The sequence below is a fragment of the Rhinatrema bivittatum genome, chromosome 3, assembly GCF_901001135.1.
Source record: "Rhinatrema bivittatum chromosome 3, aRhiBiv1.1, whole genome shotgun sequence".
Lineage (NCBI taxonomy): Eukaryota > Metazoa > Chordata > Amphibia > Gymnophiona > Rhinatrematidae > Rhinatrema > Rhinatrema bivittatum.
In genome coordinates, this window is record NC_042617.1 from 314471357 (window position 1) to 314489885 (window position 18529).

The 18529-nt window shown below is 41.2% G+C and overlaps 1 protein-coding gene across 1 annotated transcript; it reads right to left on the minus strand.

Moving 5' to 3' along the window:
• Positions 1 to 13208: 13208 nt before the first annotated feature.
• LOC115088582 (olfactory receptor 1G1-like) lies at positions 13209 to 14162 on the minus strand. Its single transcript, XM_029596839.1, has one exon. It carries the CDS (start codon positions 14160 to 14162, stop codon positions 13209 to 13211), a length of 954 nt encoding a protein of 317 aa, XP_029452699.1.
• Between the last annotated feature and the right edge of the window lie 4367 nt (positions 14163 to 18529).

The following is an 18529-nucleotide window of genomic DNA, read 5'->3' on the forward strand; positions in this document are numbered from 1 at the left end:
GTGTTGTATGTTTACCAAAGGGTTGTTACATGGCAACGAATTCAATAATTTCATATATATAGCACTGGAGTTAATTTTCTTTCCCATCTGCCAGAAGAAATCTCTCAGACCCACTGGTTGATAAGGATTCGTCCCTTTAGACCACAATTTTTGGAAGTAATGACGTACCTGTAGGTACCCGTAAAAGTCCCTAGAGGCTATGCCATATGTATCCTGAAGCTCTTGGAAGGTCTTAATGACTAACGTTCGTGGGTCTAGAAATTGATACAAATTGGTCAGGCCCCGGATCTCCCAGTTTCTAAACATCGGGGAAGTCATGCCTTCCGGAAATTGCGGGTTCCCTGTCAGCGTTAAATAGGGTGTGTGAATTCCTCCCATTTTCATTTTATTGTGGCACAAGAACCTCCATGCCGCCCTCCCAGAGCTAAACAACAAGCAATCTCGTACGGCTCTAAGTAGGTCTAATCCCCGAACCTGAAGGATATTCCCGGGCTTGAGAGGAGAACACCAGTCACATAGGAATTGATATGGCGAACAAATACTGGTGTTATTCAACCAATCATAGACATGCCTAAGCATACATGCTAGATTGTAGTCCCTCCAGTTAGGGCAATTCATCCCTCCCTGGCCCTTGGGTTTCATTAGAGTTACCAGTGGTAGTCTCGCTTTGTATGGACCCCATAGATAACCTCTAATTATTCGATTGATGTGGGAAATGTCTGCTTTTGTCAGCCAGAGTGGCAGCTGTTGTAGTAAGTATATCCATCTGGGCAATTCCATCATCTTCAACAAGCAGACCTTTCCCGTTAGCGACAAGGGCAACATCGTCCATAACTTTAGTTTCTGTTCCATCTTTGTAAGTAGGGGTTTTATGTTTGCCAATACAATGCCTGGATGTCTTTCGGCAGACGCACCCCTAGATATTGCATGTCCGTGTCTACCCACCTTAGTGGAAACTGACCCACCCAATTGGATTGTATTCCCCCCCCCCCCCCCCCCCCCCCCCACGGCCATGGCTTCAGATTTGTCTGTGTTTATCTTCAACCCTGCAAAGGTTCCGAAAGCCACCTGATGTTGAAGCACCCATGGTAACGACTTCTGACATTCAGTTAAAAAGACCAATACGTCATCTGCAAAGGCAGATACTTTAAAATCCTGGCATCCCATTTGAAACCCCGTTATCCTTGGATCTGTCTCTATCTTTCGTAGCAATGGATCTATAGACAAGACATACAGTAGTGGGGACAGCGGACATCCTTGCCTCGTACCTTGGTGGAGGCGAAAGTCTGTAGATATATGCCCAATTGCACAGATCGCTGAGTGCGGATCATTATATAGCATGGTGATAGATTCTACAATTTCGCCTTTCAGGCCATATCGGGCCATAACGGAAAAGAGATATGGCCAAGATACCCTATCAAAGGCCTTTTCCGAATCAAAACCCACCACTATAGCCTCCTGTCCTCGTCTCTGGCATGTTTCATTAGCTATGAGTATCTTAGTCATATTTGCACTAATTGCCCTCCCCTTTACAAATCCAGCCTGTTGGGCCATAATAATCAAGGGAAACACCAAGCTTAAACGGTCCGCCATAATTTTAGCGAATAATTTTGCTTCGAAATTTAGTAACGAGATTGGTCTGTAGGAGGAGGTAACTGATAGATCTTTCCCTGGCTTTTTTAGCACTGTGATGAATGCTTTCATCACCCCTGCTGGAAAGCGTTTTTTCTTCTGTGCGTTTTGAAAACAATTTAACAGGGCACCTGATGCTTGGTTTATCAAGATTTTGAAATATTCAGCACTAAGACCATCAGGGCCCGGTGCTTTGTTTCTTTTACTTCCCTTTATGACAGCTATAAGTTCTTCTAACGTAATAGGGACATTCAAACATTCTAGCTGTTCAGCCGTAACCTGAGGTAAGGAGAGGCCTCCTCTCCAGTGCCTCCTGTTCTATCATATGTATAAAGTGCTTCATAAAAAACCCTGAATTTTGCACATACATCGGAGCTGGATGTGATAGGGAGTCCCTGCTCATTCCTTAATTTGTCTATATAGGTTTTGCCCCTTTGCATCCGTTCAAGATTCGCTAATAATTTCCCCGTTTTATTTCCATATTGATAGAATTTATGTGCTCCCTTATGTAACACTTTTTGTGCTCTTGTATGTAACATCGTATTTAACAGGGACAAGATATCGTTGTATTCCTTCAGGTACTCATCAGTCTTATGTTGCGCTAAATTGTGTTTCGCAGTACCTAATTTCTGTTCTAAGAGGATAATATTTTTATGCATAGCTTTAGATTGAGCTATCTGATAAGACGTTATAGCCCCCTGTAGGACCGCCTTACTAGCCTCCCAGAATAAACTTGGGTCATCTAAATGTACCCGGTTGTTGGTCTCATACTCATGCCACTGCTTCCTGAGATATTCCTGAAACTCTTGGTCATCCGCTAATTGTGATGGGAATCTCCATACTCTAGTTACCTCCATCTTATCCCATAGCAAGTCAAGCCAAACAATAGCATGGTCAGAAACTGCTATGATCCCAATGGATGCCTGCTGAGCTTTAGGAAACAACGTGTCTGACACCAGAATATAATCTATCCTAGACATACTGACATAAGCCCTCGATACATGAGTATAATCCCGCTCAGTGGGGTGCATAGTACGCCAAATATCTAATAGGTGTAATTCTATGCATAAGTGTTCAATACCTTTGTCTTTTAAGGTCTGGGTGTGGGAGCTTGGTTGGGATCTGTCTAGACTGTTGTCATGTACACAATTAAAATCCCCATGAGAATTAATGAGCCTGTCTGAGCAGGGATCATTCTGCCCACCAAGCTTTGAAAAAATGGATGCGAATATCCATTTGGCGCATATGTGGCACAGATAGTTATGTCCTTTCCTCTCAGTTTCCCAATAAGTATTAAAATTCTACCAGTATCATTGATAATTTGCTGCGAGAGCTCAAAACGGACATTTTTATATACCAATATGGCCAGTCCAGCTTTGCGACCTACCGCCGGAGCAAAATAACATTTTCCCACCCAACTGCGTTTTAGTTTTTTACTTTCAAGTTCCGATAGGTGAGTTTCTTGTAGCGCCGCAATTTCGGCGTTTTGTCTACTCAGGGCACTCAACACTTTCTGACGCTTAATAGGCGTACTTAGGCCCCCTACGTTCCATGAGCAAAAGCGTATTTTACCCATTCTCCATGTGTATACCACGCGTATATAGCTGTATGTACTTCCACGTTGAGGCTGAGGGCCCTCCAGCCCTGACCCCCAGCCCATCCTTCCCATGACTCAAGTAAACCCAAGAAAATCTTATTCTATAATTTGTATTTTCAACATTTTATTTATGCAACCACACATATAACAACTATCTAGACAATTAAAATCTATCTAACTCACACACACCCATACATTCATCACTCATCTCACATAAAACCAAACGAGTACACATTTCAGACTTATTATAGTTCTTATAATTTCTATACCAATAATTTTTTGTTAATTCATAAAAATATTAATTTCATCCATGAAACGAATCCTTCTTGAACTGAATTTATCCAGTAATCATATTTTGACAAAGATCTTTGTTTCACCCTATTATCATAAGGGCTTCCTCAGGGACTGACTCAAGATAGAATAATCTTCAATTGTAGAAATCTTCAAGTATTAGGTAACTTCTACATAATTCAATTATTCATAAACCTTCTTTCACCACTCGAACTCCTCCTACCGTTGTAAACAGGAGGAGGAAACGTAGATATCTATAATTATCAAATTCTTCAAATGGCAAATTGTTTCACCCTAATTCGGGTGTCCATAAATGCCTGTACCACATGAGTTCCTCCAAAAAGTGTTAATGCAAGGATACAAAATTGAATTACAGATAATTCACCGCCTTCACAGATTTCATATATATTCAAGTATCCAAATATTAATCCATCATGTCTACCTGGAACTGACATTCTCCCAAGGATTCAAAAAACGTGAATTAACAAAAAATTATTGGTATAGAAATTATAAGAACTATAATAAGTCTGAAATGTGTACTCATTTGGTTTTATGTTAGATGAGTGATGAATGTATGGGTGTGTGTGAGTTAGATAGATTTTAATTGTCTAGATAGTTGTTATATATGTGGTTACATAAATAAAATGTTGAAAATACAAATTATAGAATAATAAGTTCTTCTTTTGTGTGTGACTTACGAATAGTATTAAAGAAGATTTTGTGATTATTACCCTTTGTGTTGTAATGCCAGAAGTCTAAGCAATAAGGTGGGAGAATTAGAGTGTATAGCAGTGAATGATGATATAGACTTAATTGGGATCATAGAGACATGGTGGAAAGAGGATGACCAATGGGATAGTGCTATAGTGGGGTACAAATTATATTGCAATGACAGAGAGGAGCATCTTGATGGCAGGTTGGCACTTTATGTCCAGGATGGCATATAGTGCAACAGGATAAAGATCCTGCATGAGACTAAATGCCCAATTGAATCTTTATGGATAGAAATCTCTTGTATGTCGAGGAAGAGCATAGAGATAGGAGTATACTACCGTCCACCTGGCCAAAATGATGAGATGGACAGTGAAATACTAAGAGAAATTAGGGAAGCTAACCAAATTGGTAGTGCAGTAATAATGGGAGATTTCATTTACCCTAGCATTGACTGGGTGAGTGAAACATCAGGGCATGCTAGAGAGATAAAGTTCCTGAATGGAATAAATGACAGTTTTATGGAGCAATTGGTACAGGAACCAATGAGAGAGGGAGCAATTTTTGATCTAATTCTCAGTGGAGTGCAGATTTTCTGGGAGAGGTAATGGTGGTGGGGCTGCTTGTCAATAATGATCATAATGTAATCAATTTGGATTAATGACTGGAAGAGGGACAATAAGTAAATCCACATCTCAAGCGCTAAACTTTCAAAAGGGAATCTTTGATAAAATTAGAAAAATAGTTAGAAAAAAACTGAATGGTGCATCTATAAAGGTAAAAAGTGTGCAACAGGCATGGTCATTGTTAAAAAATTCCATCCTGGAAACAATCCAGATGTATTTCACGCATTAAGAAAGTTGGAAGGAAGGCAAAACGATTACCGCCAGGGTTAAAAGATGAGATGAAAGAGGCTATTTTAGCCAAAAGATCTTCATTCAAAAATTGGAAGAAGGATCCCACAGAAGAAAATAGGATAAAGCTTAAGCATTGGCAAGTTAAATGTAAGACATTGATAAAATAGGCTAAGAAAGAATTTGAAAAGAAGTTGGCCATAGAAACAAAAACTCACAATAAAAACTTTAAAAAATATATCCGAAGCAGAAAGGCTGTGAGGGAGTTTGTTGGACTGTTGGATGATCAAGGGGTTAAAGTGGCAATTAGAGAGGATAAGGCCATCGTGGAAAGATTAAACAATTTCTTTGCTTCGGTATTTACTGAAAGGATGTTGGAGAGATACCTTTTCTGAGAAGGTTTTCATGGGTGATGATTCAGATCAACTGAACCAAATCACGATGAAGAGTAGTAAATCACTTGGACCGAATGGTATACACTCCAGGGTTCTGAAAGAACTAAAAAATGAAATTTCAGACCTAATTCAATTAATTTGTAATCCATCATTAAAATCACCCATTGTGCCTGAAGACTGGAAGGTGGCCAATGTAACCCCTATATTTAAAAAGGGATCCAGGGGTGAGCCTGACTTCAGTGCCAGGAAAAATCATGGAAACTGTTATAAAGAATAAAATCACAAAACATTTAAATAGACATGGATTGATGGGACACAGCCAACATGGATATCCCCAAGGGAAGTCTTGCCTCACAAATCTTTTACATTTTATTTGAGGGGGTGAATAAACAGTGGACAAAGGTTAACTAGTAGATGTGGTGTATTTGGATTTTCAAAAAGCGTTCAACAAAGTCCCTCATGAGAGGCTTCTAAGAAAACTAAAGAGTCATGTGATAGGAGGTGATGTCCTTTTGTGAATTGCAAACTGGTTAAAAGGTAGGAAAGAGAGAGAAGGATTAAATGGTCGGTTTTCACAGTGGAAAACAGTAAACAGTGGAGTGCCTCAGGGATCTGTGCTTGGACAGGTGCTTTTTAATATATTTATAAATGATCTGGAAAGGAATACGACGAGTGAGGTTATCAAATTTGCGGAATGTACAAAATTATGCAGAGTAGTTAAATCTCAAGTGGATTGTGATGAATTGCAGGAGAAACTGGAAGACTTGGGCTTCCAAATGGCAGATGAAAGTTAATGTAGACAAGTGCAAAGTGATGCATATAAGGAAAAATAACCCTTGCTGTAGTTACACAATGTTAGGTTCTATCTTAGGAGTTACCACCCAGGAAAGAAATCTAGGCATCAAAGTGGATAATACATTGAAATTGTCAGCCCAGTGTGCTGTGGTAATCAAAAATGCAAACAATGTTAGGAATTAATAGAAAGGGAATGGCAAATAAACAGAGGATGTCATAATGCCTCTGTATCGCTCCATGGTGAGACCACACCCTGGAATACTGTGTGCAATTTGGTCACTGCATCTGAAAAAAGATATAGCTGCACTGGAGAAAGTACAGAGAAGGGCAACCAAAATGATAAGGGGTAAGGAACGGCTGCCCTATGAGAAAACACTAAAGAATTTAGGGCTGTTCAGTTTGGAGAAGAGACAACTGAGGGGGCATATGGTAGAAGTCTATCATATCATGAAAGGACTTGAAGAAGATAATGTAAATCGGTTATTTACTCTTTCGGATAATAGAAGGACCAGGGGAGTTAGCAAGTAGCTCAATTAAAACAAAGCAAAGAAAATTCTTTTTCAGTCAGCGCATATTTAGGCTCTGAAATTCATTGCCAGAGGATGTGGATACAGCAGTTAGTGTAACTGGGTTTAAAAAAGGTATGGATAAGTTACTAGAGGAAAAAGCCATAAACTGCTATTACGGTAATTAATAAGCAATAGTAACTTCTCATTTTTAAATGTTTGGGTTCTTACCAGGTACTTGTGACTTGGATTGGCTACTGTTGGAAACAGGATACTGGGCTTGATGGACTTGGTCTGACCCAGTTTGGCATATCTTATGTCTTAATAAACCTCAGTTATCTGAGAAGGCATGTATTTATAAAGCATATGTGTACTATTTTTCTGAGAATACTTATTTGTGCATCTACTTGCAATTACTTGTTCACCAACACATCCACCAGTTCACCCAGACTATCTAGCAATTCACCCTGATACCTCACCACTTAATCCAAAATCTACAGATAAAAAATGCATGCAATTTCACTTCTGCAACTTAATTAGCAGGTGTAGAAGTGTATGGACAAGTTTGGAAATGTGTGTGCATAATATATACTGGCAGATTTAAAAAGTCCTATGCGCGGCAAACCTAGGAGTTACACACGCTGTGACTCTGCCTGGTGCGTGCCGCGTGGATTTTAAAACCTGTAAAGGTACGCGCATAAAACTTTTTCTCACCAAAAGGGGTGAGGCATGGCCGGGACATGGCCAGAATTGCACCATGAAGTCTGTGCATGTTTACATACATAAGTGCAAGCTGGGGTCCCCTACTTCGTGACTTTATTTCTGCTATGTAACAAAGAAAACTAGGCTAGTCAGCAAGGTTTTAAGGCTCAGACCTAATAAGGTAAAAGGGAGGCACGTTTGCTAGGGTGTTTAGAAAGTCCTCTACTGGGCTGAACTGGAAACCAAATGGGGAAACAGAAAAATGCATTGGCGTGGTAGCTACTAAAATTCCTCCCACTTACGTGCTTATGTTGCCATATGAGCGCAGATGTGCGCATCAAAATAAAACTGTGCGCACATGTACATACATATAGTCGATTTTATAACATGCGCACTTTAGGTCCAAGTACAGATCCTGAGGTTCTCCACTGTTTACCCTTTTCTTACTCTCAGTTTCTGTCTTTTAACGGGTTTCTAATCTACAAAAGGACAGCGCCTCCTATTCCATGACTTTTTAATTTACTTAGAAGTCTCTCATAAGGGATTTTATCAAACACCTTCTGAAAATCCAAATAAACTACATCTACCGGTTCACCTTTATCCACATGTTTATTAATCCCTTCAAAAAAATGAAACAGATTTGTGAGGCAAGACTTGCCTTGGGTAAATCCATGTTGACTGTGTTTCATTATTTATTTATTTGAGGCTTTTATATACCGACATTAGTGTACAAACATCATACCGGTTTACATTGTAACTGACAGCAGGAAAAATACAATGAACAGGGAAGGGGGGGGGGGGGGACGACAAGAAGTTGTTTCCCTCCCTCCCTTAAACAATGTTTTTCTATATGCTCTGTGATTTTGATCTTTAAAATAGTTTCTTTCCACTATTTTTCCCAGCACTGACGTCAGGCTCACTGGTCTGTAGTTTCCTGGATCACCCCTGGAGCCCTTTTTAAATATTGGGGTTACATTAGCCAGTCTTCAGGTACAATGGATGATTTTAATGATAGGTTACAAATTTTAACTAATAGATCTGAAATTTAATTTTTGAGTCCCTTCAGAACCCTGGGGTGCATACTCTTTCTACTCTTTAGTTTGTCAGTCTGGTCTACTACATCTTCCAGGTTCACAGTGATTTGGTTCCGTTCGTCTGACTTATCACCCTTGAAAACCATCTGCATAACTGGTATCTCCCCAACATCCTCATTAGTAAACATGGAAGCAAAGAATTCGCATTAGGGGCGTTACCAATGCAAATGAGGCTTCTTTCGTGCAGTGGGGAAACATCGCGTGCGGCGATGTTTTCGCCATTTGCGAAAACAGCGCCGCACACGATGTTTTCCCAGACAGCCTGTTTCAGGCTGAGAGAGAGAGAGAGAGAGAGAGAGAGAGAGAACCTTACTTGATGGACACTACCTGGAGCTTGATGGACACTCTACCTGGGCAACAACATGCTAGGTGGAGAGAATATTGCCCAAATCTCCTCTTGGAGTGAGCGTCCTCACTCCGACGGCCAGCAAATCTGCACTAGAGACCACTGTTCTGTCCGTAGGTCTCATGTGGAATGCGAAAGTGGCCCCCAACCCCCGACGCTCATACCTAATCCCCACCCCGAGTTAGTAGGTAGCCCTCCCATAGGGATTCAAATACCTGTCTAGGGCATAGGCACTATAGTAAGGTTCTCTCTCTCTCTCTCTCTCTCTCTCTCTCTCTCTCTCTCTCTCTCTCTCTGTCTGGAATGGCCTTATATTTTCTAAAGGCCCCTTTAACACCTCAGTCATCCAACAGTCCAGCCAACTCCCTCATAGGTTTCCTGCTTCAGATATATTTTAAAAAGTTTTTGCCTCTCCGTCCAACTTCATTTCAAATTCTCTCTTAGCCTGCCTTTTCAATGTTTTACACTTAACTTGATAATGCTTATGCTTTTTCCTGTTTTCTTCAGATGAATCCTTCTTCAAATTTTTGAAGGATTTATTTTGGCTAAATAGCCTCTTTCACCTCACCTTTTAACCATGCCAGTAATTGTTTTGCCTTCCTTCCACCTTTCTTATGGCGTGGAATACATCGGGCTGCACTTCAGTTTTTTTCTATTTTCCTCATTTTATTAAAGTTTCCCTTTTGAAAATTTAGTGTTAGAGCTGTAGATTTACATAAGTCCCCTTCATCTTTACTACCATTCATAATCTGATGGAGGAACATGTGATTTGAAAGCTCATATAGAAAAACATTACTAGTTGATACTCAGAACACTTGTGCATGCATCTCTGGTTGAATTATTTTTCATATATATTTTTTTAAGCTTACATTTATTAAATTTAAATTATATACAAAGCAAAAGCATTGCATACAGAAAAAATAAATGAGAATTTGAATTACAGTAAAATAAAAGGGAATATCACTTCCAAGACATAACAGTTAATATCATATTCATTGTCTACACAAAGAAAACAATTTCCAAGAGATGGAGGCCGAAATCAAAGGGAGTATAAAGGAGTATAGCTTTAACGTGAAACATATCATCTTCTGTAGTAGATAAATTCATTCCTCCTACTATGAGCCAGTAGATGTTAATGGAGCATTTCTGGAATCTAAAAAGAACTTTAGATGTTCAGGAAGAAAAAAGACAAAATAATTCTCATGATCCCTAACAATATACTTACAATACACTTATAGGGATAATGCAAAACAAAAGAAAAGCCCATTGAGGTAATCTTAGATCTTAAAGCAATTAAATATTTCCTCCTTTCCTGTGTAGACCGAGCAAAATCAGGAAAAACACGTATCGTTTGACTTAGAAAAAGACAGGATATCTAAAGAATCTCCTCATAACCTCACTGACATCTTGTTCAAAAATAAAAGAAACTAACAAAGTAGAATGCTTGACTACTTCACCCCCTGAACTTTCTAAAAATTCAGTTAAATTATCAGAAGTAAGGGAAGCAGGTTGAGGGTTCTGAGCATTCGCTCTATGGTTAACAGAAAGAAAAAGCACTTTATTAATTGAAGGCATTTTTCTAGAGTCAAAATGCAATATCTCCTCAAAATAGTTTTGGAGAGTGGTGAATGTTGTTTCTCCCAAAACTTTAGCAAAATTAAAACATCTTAGGTTTAAATGTCTGGTTTGATTTTCCAAAATCTCCACACACTGAGGCAAGATATTAAGGTCCTTGGCAGCTGACACATTAAAGTTCTGCAAATCTTTAAACTTTTGATCAGGGTTGACCAAATTTTCTTGAACAGCAACAAATTAGGAGTCAGCCTCAATCTTAGACAATTCAAACTTAGGCCTAGATTTTCTATTTTCACCCGGCTTCCTGAATCGCAAGGTACCGGGGGGTGGGCGGGCCCGCGAAAGCTGGCAGCGATCACACCTCCGTGGTGCTATCGTTGCCGGCTTTCGCACCCAATAGTGCCACCGTGAAAGGTGGCGCTATTGGGCGCGATACTGGCTGTGATAAGGAGTCTTACCTTTCACCATCAGCAAAGTCATCGTGGAGTCCGCACCGACTCCGCCCCGATTTAGATATCGCACGCAAAAAGGGACTTTTCGCGTGTGATACCTTTGGAAAATGACCCCCTTAGTGGCTAAAAGGTCAATTCTAGTGTTAGAGTCTCTTAGAGATCTTCCTAGGTCTATTATTAGGTCCCAGATAGCGTCCAGTGTAACAATTGGCAGCTTGTTGACCAGAGGAAAGAACTTACCAGTGGAAGCATGCATAGTCAGCACAGCACAGCCCAAAACCACCAGCTCAAATGAAGGCAGAGCTCTGTCTGAGCCGCAACCAGAGAGGAAGACAATCAGGCCGCAAGCTCTCTCCACTGGGCCCAATGAGCAAAAAGGATGAAGGCAATTGCTCCGGCTCCATTCCACCAAAAGCCCTCACCAAGGGAAGTGCCGCCAGTACGTCATCGGAACACACCTCTGATGGAAGTGGAGTGGAGAGTCTCTCCACAGGAGGTAATCTTAGAGCTTCAGTACTGATTGTTGCTTCTCCTGGCAAGTCGCATGCTCCCTCACTGAAATTTGCAACAGAGCCTTCAGACTCATCCTGTGCTAGCCCATAGGGCATAAAAGATGCCCGGGAAGGAGGGTATCAGGGTGAAAAACCCGAACTTTCCATTTGCATGTAGATGGTATAATTGAGGTAAATCAGAGGAAATCCTGGAGCAGCCACACAGACACAGCCCATGTCATACCACCATCTTGGCCTCTCTCTATTTTTCATATTTTATAATATATTTGATCATACATTGGTTTCTAGAGATGTATTAAATATATATGAAGCAATAATTTTTACATTTGTTGGGGCAACATTGACCCTCCTCCTCCCTATCACTTCAGCTTCCCTCACATTTCTTAAAGAATAATGTATATGCAGTGTGTCTGTACATATATATACAATTGCCCTAAACTTTCATCAATTTATAGATAAATTTACAAAGCTGCACTAAAGAAATAACACATGTAAAACAGCATGTATTGCACAATATAGCTCTATCGCAGTGATATTGCACGTTTTTTTAAAATTACATCCCCTATTAAAATTAGCTGCTTGGCATGCATAAAATTAACAAATGCATGCAAAGCACCTAATGCCTAGCCAACTATGTCAAATCAAATAAAATGAATGACTTAAAAAAAATCTTATAGCATCCCATAGAATTGTAGTCATTTTTGCCCTGGGACATCGAGCCAGTAATGCGCATCTCAAAGGCCAAAAATACCCCTTCACTGCAAAATTTCAAAAGCCTCCCTGGAAGACTTGCAAGACCTTCCCCCCCTTCCTCTAGATATTTTGCATGGTGACACCCCGCCTTTTCCCAAACCCGTCTTCTTTCCAGGTAAACAACCCCAGATTCCAAAACCCAAGCCCTTCCAGTTCAAACCCTCCAAGGCACTCAACCCTTTTCTCATTCCCCCGTCAAAAGATGCAATCCCTGGTTTCTAGTGGTCCCCCCTCTCATTTACCAAGAAAATAAACCCACCCTGGTGATCTAGGGATGCTGGAGAAGTGCCTTCCCACCCCCTTGCACCACCTCCTGCTCCCAGATCCTCTACCACAAAGAAGAATCCATGGTGTCTAGTGGCAGTCCGGAGTGTCCCCTGGCTCCAGGCCTGGTTGTGATAGGACTAAAGTTCAGCCAGCGCCATTTTGGAAAAAAAGTGCCAACTGGGTCCAGAACTGGGGGGGGGGGGGGAGAGGGAGGAGGAGGGAGGGGGCTTTTGAAACCAGGAATTGAATCTCTAGAAGGGGGATTGGGGGTTAGATGCCTTGAGGGGATTTGAACAGGGGGAGCTGGTTTTTGGAATCTGGAATCATTTACTTGGAAAGGGGAGGATCTGGGAAGAGGATGGAGCATCACCACACAAAATACATTTTTTAAAAACTTTTGTTAGGCTGCACAACATCTAAAGGCAGCGGTGTGTGGATGGGGTTCTTGCAAGACTCCAAGGGGGGATTTTGAACGGTGAGAGGAAGTGTGTTTTTTGGGCCACATGGCCCTTTTACACTATGGCGGCCCTGGATGAAGTGGGCTGCCATTTTTTACTGTTTTGCCGCAATGGCTTTTATACTTTTTTTCCGCAATAAAAAATATTGCTGCTCTTTAATATTGCGGCTTTGTAAATCTCTTTTTAAGAAAGATGAAAAGCAGGGTATTCCATTTTTGGATTTTAAACTGTGATCCAGAGGACAACATAGATAATGTAGGCTGATCAATTAAGCAACAGAACAAACCCTCTGAAATATTTTTTCACACACTGCTCTCTTCAGGGCCACTTTAACATCCTTGTTCCTCAAGCTGTAGATGAATGAGTTCAACATAGGTGTTACCACTGTATACATCACACTGGCCACATGGTCATATTCCAGTGAATGACTGGTTGAGGGGCGTAAATACATAAAAAATATGCTTCCAAAATACAAAGTGACATTTGTTATGTGAGAAGAACAGGTAGAGAAAGCTTTGGACCTCGCAGACACAGAAGAAGCTCTGAATATGGTGTAGATAATGCGAATATAAGAAACAATGATAAACAGAAAAGGCACCATGTCAAACAATGATCCTTCTGTGAATATCATCAACTCATTGAGGGTTGTGTCTGTGCAGGAAAGCTTGAGTAGTGGGGGAATGTCACAGAAGAAGTGATGAATATTGTTGGAATTGCAGAAGGACAAACCACACATCAAGGTAGTGTGTAACAAGGAATGCAGAATCCCGCTGAGCCAGCACACTCCCAGGAGAGTAAGACATGTTTCTTTATTCATGAGCATGGGGTAGTGCAAAGGGTTACAGATGGCCACATACCGATCATAGGCCATGACAGCAAGCAGGACCACTTCAATACCAGCAAATGTAATGAAGAAATATAATTGTGCCATGCAAGCAGTGTATGAAATGGCTTTATTTTCCAACAAGATATTGATTAGCATCTGTGGTACAGTGACTGAGCTGAAACACATGTCCACCAAGGACAAGTTACTGATGAAGAAATACATGGGAGTGCGAAGATGGTGATCAGAGGCAACTAAAGAAATCATTATTGTGTTCCCTAGTAGGTTGAGCAAATACATGGTGAAGAACAGCACAAAGAGGGAAATCTGATGTTCTGGGATGTCCGAGAAGCCCAAGAGTAGAAATTCTGTCACAGTTGTCCAATTTTGTGGCTCCATCTGTCCGGCTGGTCTGTAAAAATTACAGTATCAGCAAGAGCAACACTTTATCTTGATATGATTATCATCATCATCCTCCACCTCACAATTTTAGAAAATGACTTCATTGTATCACTCATCATTCTTGTTCTCAGTTTACTGCATCATCACTAGTAGCATAAGCCTGACTACCATCATGCTGTCCCTTAACAATTTCAGAAATGCCTTCAGCATTACCATCAGTCTTTACAGGTTCACATTCCAGAAACTTTGTTGCCTCCATTGGCATGACAATTTACACACCTTGCCAAAATAATCCACGTAGGTGGCAATTTTCAATAGGCAACATTGCTATAAAATACGCTACTATTTTTGTATCAGGGGAACTTGTAACTATATTTTGAAAGGGAAACAACACATACAGTTTTCCTTTGAAAACAGCCCCAAAATATGCTTCTACGAAACTGTTCATTTAGGGGGTAATTTTCAAAAGGATTTACATGTTTAAAACTGGATTTTCACATGTAAATGGGCTTTTTGGAAAATGCTACATTCTATGCCATTGAATTGTCCATAGGGTTTACACATGTAAGTGCACTTTACATGTGTAAATACCTTTGAAAATTGCTGATAGTATGTTGTTTACACAGATAACTCCTTTGAAAATTATTTCCATAAATTGTACTTGCTTTATTTGCAGTGAGTGAGATGGAGCAAAACATGGCATGTACATATGAAAATGGAATTTTAAGTGCAAGATTTAATTCCCTGACCATAACCCACCTCCAGGAATTCCTTATTTTAATCAGGCTGAATGCACATGCATGGTAAAAGCCCAGATATACTTTTTATGTCAGTGAGGGAGACATTCACCCAGGACAGTCTAGCTGGAATATTGGCCTCATTATGTATCTGACCTGATGTCAGGATATGACACATTTTATTGCTCTAGATCCAGTTTTTCCTGTTTCCCTAAGGATCATATAGACTTTTTTCTGTCTGTTCTAGTTGGGAATTATTTTATTTTGACTGTCATCCTTCAGAATTATGTATCATTTTATTGTATTTTGTATCACACAGCATGAAATACATTTCTGTTTCTATTTTCCAGCATAGCCCTATAATAAAAGTCTAACTTTTTGTAGTTTCTATTTTAATTTTGTCTGCATGTTTCTCTTTCTATGGTTATTTTTTCTGTTTTTGGTGAGGGTCTATCTGTGCTCTGTGTGTGCGATGGAAATAAGGAATTCTTCCAGTTAGTAATATCTGTGTATGGCTATATATAAGTCTCACTTTGTTTTTGCAATCTACACCAGATGTAAATTGCAAAACCTATTGCAATATTTGCAATGTTAACTTTTTTATAGGTAGGGTGTTGCTGTTAGAGTTCCCAGAATTTGAATGTTATTTTTGTATGGTGAGTAGCAAAAGGAAATGTTCTAGTTCTGTTCTACATTCATTGTTGGAGGATTCTCTATAGATGCAGAGTGTTTTACATAATATAGTAATGACGGCAGAAAAAGACCCAATGGTCTATCCAGTCTGCCCAGCAAGCCTCCCACAGCAGTAAATGCCACTCCATGTAGATTACTCCATGATTCTGTTAAGGGTAGTAAATGCTGCTCTGTGCAGATTACCCCCATGATTCTGTTAAGGGTAGTAACTGCCACTCCGTGCAGGTTACCCCCAGGCCCACTACCCCCATGCCTCTTTTCATTCATTCCCATCCTCTAGCCTTTAGGGATCCACAGTGTTTATCTCATGCCCCTTTGAAATCTTTCATGGTTTTGTTCTTCACCACTTCCTCTGGTAGGTCAATTCCAGGCATTCACCACTTTCTCTGTGAAGAAATATTTACTGACATTGGTTCTGAGTGTTCCTCGCTGGAGTTTCAAATCATGACCCCTAGTTCTACCAAATTGTTTCTAATGGAAAACCATGGATCATTAAAATCTTTCAAGTATCTGAAGGTCTGGATCATATCTCCCCTGCTCCTCCTCTCCTCCAGGGTATACATATTCAGGTTCTTTAACCTCTCTTCAGGTGCATGATTTCTACTGGAGTTCTATCCAATTCTACAAAGTTTTAGATTAATGATGGGCCCCAGATTTACTTCACTCCCATTCTGTGTAGGAGAATTGATTGAATCAGTATAAATATCTTCATCATCTTCTTCTTATTGTCAGTAATAGCATCACAATTGTCATTGTGATCATCCTGTAAATCAGGGGTGGGCAATCTATGGATCACGGGCCAAGCCAGGCCCAATGAAAGGCTTTCTTTCTATGCAATTTGCCCCATTATAACTGGCCCACCAGCACCTTGCAACAATGCCATTAACAATGATCTGACATTGCGGGTCTTTGTTGATGACAATGACCTGAGTGTTGGCAGCTGGCAGTGAGGTCCCCCTCAAAGGCATAGCAGCATAAGGAGGAGGAGTGACTGATGGGTACGAAGAGGAAGAACGTCATGGCCCCACCGGAATTGACTGAGCGGCTGGTGGGGCCTTAGAAGAGGAATATGATGCCCCACTGGAATGGGCACCTTGGCCATCAGGGCATTACGAGCCAGATCGGCATGTTTGGGTCGGCTGAGGGGGATGAAGACTGAGAATGCTGCTGTGGAGCGCGAGAAAAGTTAGTGAGAAAAGCAGTGTGTTTGTGTGTGTGTGTGTGTATATATATGTGTGTGGGTGGGTGGCTGTGTGAGTATATATGTGTGTGGGTATGTGTGTGTGTGTGTGTGTAGCAGTAGGTGAAAGAAGAGGAAGAGGCCTGGCAGCCGAGAAGTGGAGCAGGCCCGCGAGGCCACCGGTGGGATCCATGTCACTGGCGGTCGAGAAGAGAAGGAAACTCAGTGGCTGGGAAGTGGAGCAGGCCCGCGAGGCTACCGGTGGTCAAATTTTAAAAAACCCTCACCGGAAGGCATCTATTAACCTGTTCCTCCATGTGTGCCGGCCCTGCAGCATTCAAAACACATATGGCCAGTAAGTGTTCCTTGCTGATATCGTGTATTGCGAGATCAACATAGAGGATGTGCTAGCCCCATCAGTTCTGAATGCCTAGGGCAGGCACATGAAGAGCAGCAGCAGAACAGGCTCCCCCTTTTGTCTGTGTTTTGCGTTTGCCTGTGTGTGTGTATGTGAATGATAGCTTGCCGGGGGGGGGGGGGGGGCAGGGAATGAATAAGAGCCTTCCTGGGTGTGAGTGTGTATGTGGATGGTAGCCTGCCTGGGGGTGTGTGAATAGTAGCTTGCCTGGGGGAATTGGGTATATGTGTGAATGGTAGTTTGCCTGAGGGGGGCATGTGTGTGTGAATGGTAGCCTGTGTGTGTGTGTGTATGTGTGTGTGTGTGTGAATAGTAGCCTGCCTGGGAGTGAGTATGGGTGTGTGTCTGAATGGTAGCCTGTCTGAGAGGGGTGTGGGGGGCATGAATTAGAGCCTGCCTAAGAAGCTGGGGGGTATGAATGGGAGCCTGCCTGGGGGTGTGTGTATGAATGGAAGCCTACTTGGGCAGGGGGATGTGATTGGGAGTCTACCTGAGGGTGTGTGTGTGAGAGAGAGAGCATGTGGGAGTGGGAGTCTGCCTGTGAGAATGGGAGCCTGTGTGTTTGTGTGAGAGTGGGAGCCTGCATATGAAAGTGAGAGCCTGTGTGTGTTTGTATGTATGGAAGTGGGAGCAGGAGCTTGCATGTGAGACAGAGCATGTGAGAGCCTGTGTGTTTGTGTGGGAATATGAAGCTGTATGTGAAATAACATGTAAAAGCGAGAGCCTGTGTGTGTGTGTCTGTGAGGAGAATGGGAGACAGCATGTGAGAGCCTGTATTTGTGAGCATGTGAGAGTGAGAGCCTGTGTGTTGCATTTGTGAGAATGGGAGCATTTGTGTAAGAGCATGTGAGAATGAGAGCCTTGTGTATGTGTTTATGGGAGTTTGTGTGAAAGAGAGCATGTAAGAGTGAGAGCCTGTGTGTGTGTATGTGGGAATGGGAACCTATGTGTATGTGAGAGAGAGCATGAAAGAGTGGGATCCTGTGTGAGAGAAAGTGTGTGTGTGTTAGAGAACATGTGAGAAAGAGTCTGAGTGTGTGTATGAAGGAGGAAGGAAAGAAGACAGGAGGAGAGAGAAGAAACAGAATAAAAGAGTCCCTGAAAAAAGAATAAAGAAAAGACAGACTAGGGAAAAAATGAGACTGAGACCAACTGATTAGAAAAGTAACATCAGACAACAAAGGTAAAAAATAAAAATAAAAATATATTTTGTCTTTCAACGATTGGAATATGCCATCTTTGGGAATTTGCATTTCTTTTATATTTGTATTTTGCTTTTTTTTCAGTATTCCAGAGATCACAGAGTCTGGTTTCTCAGACTTTCCATTTCAACTTT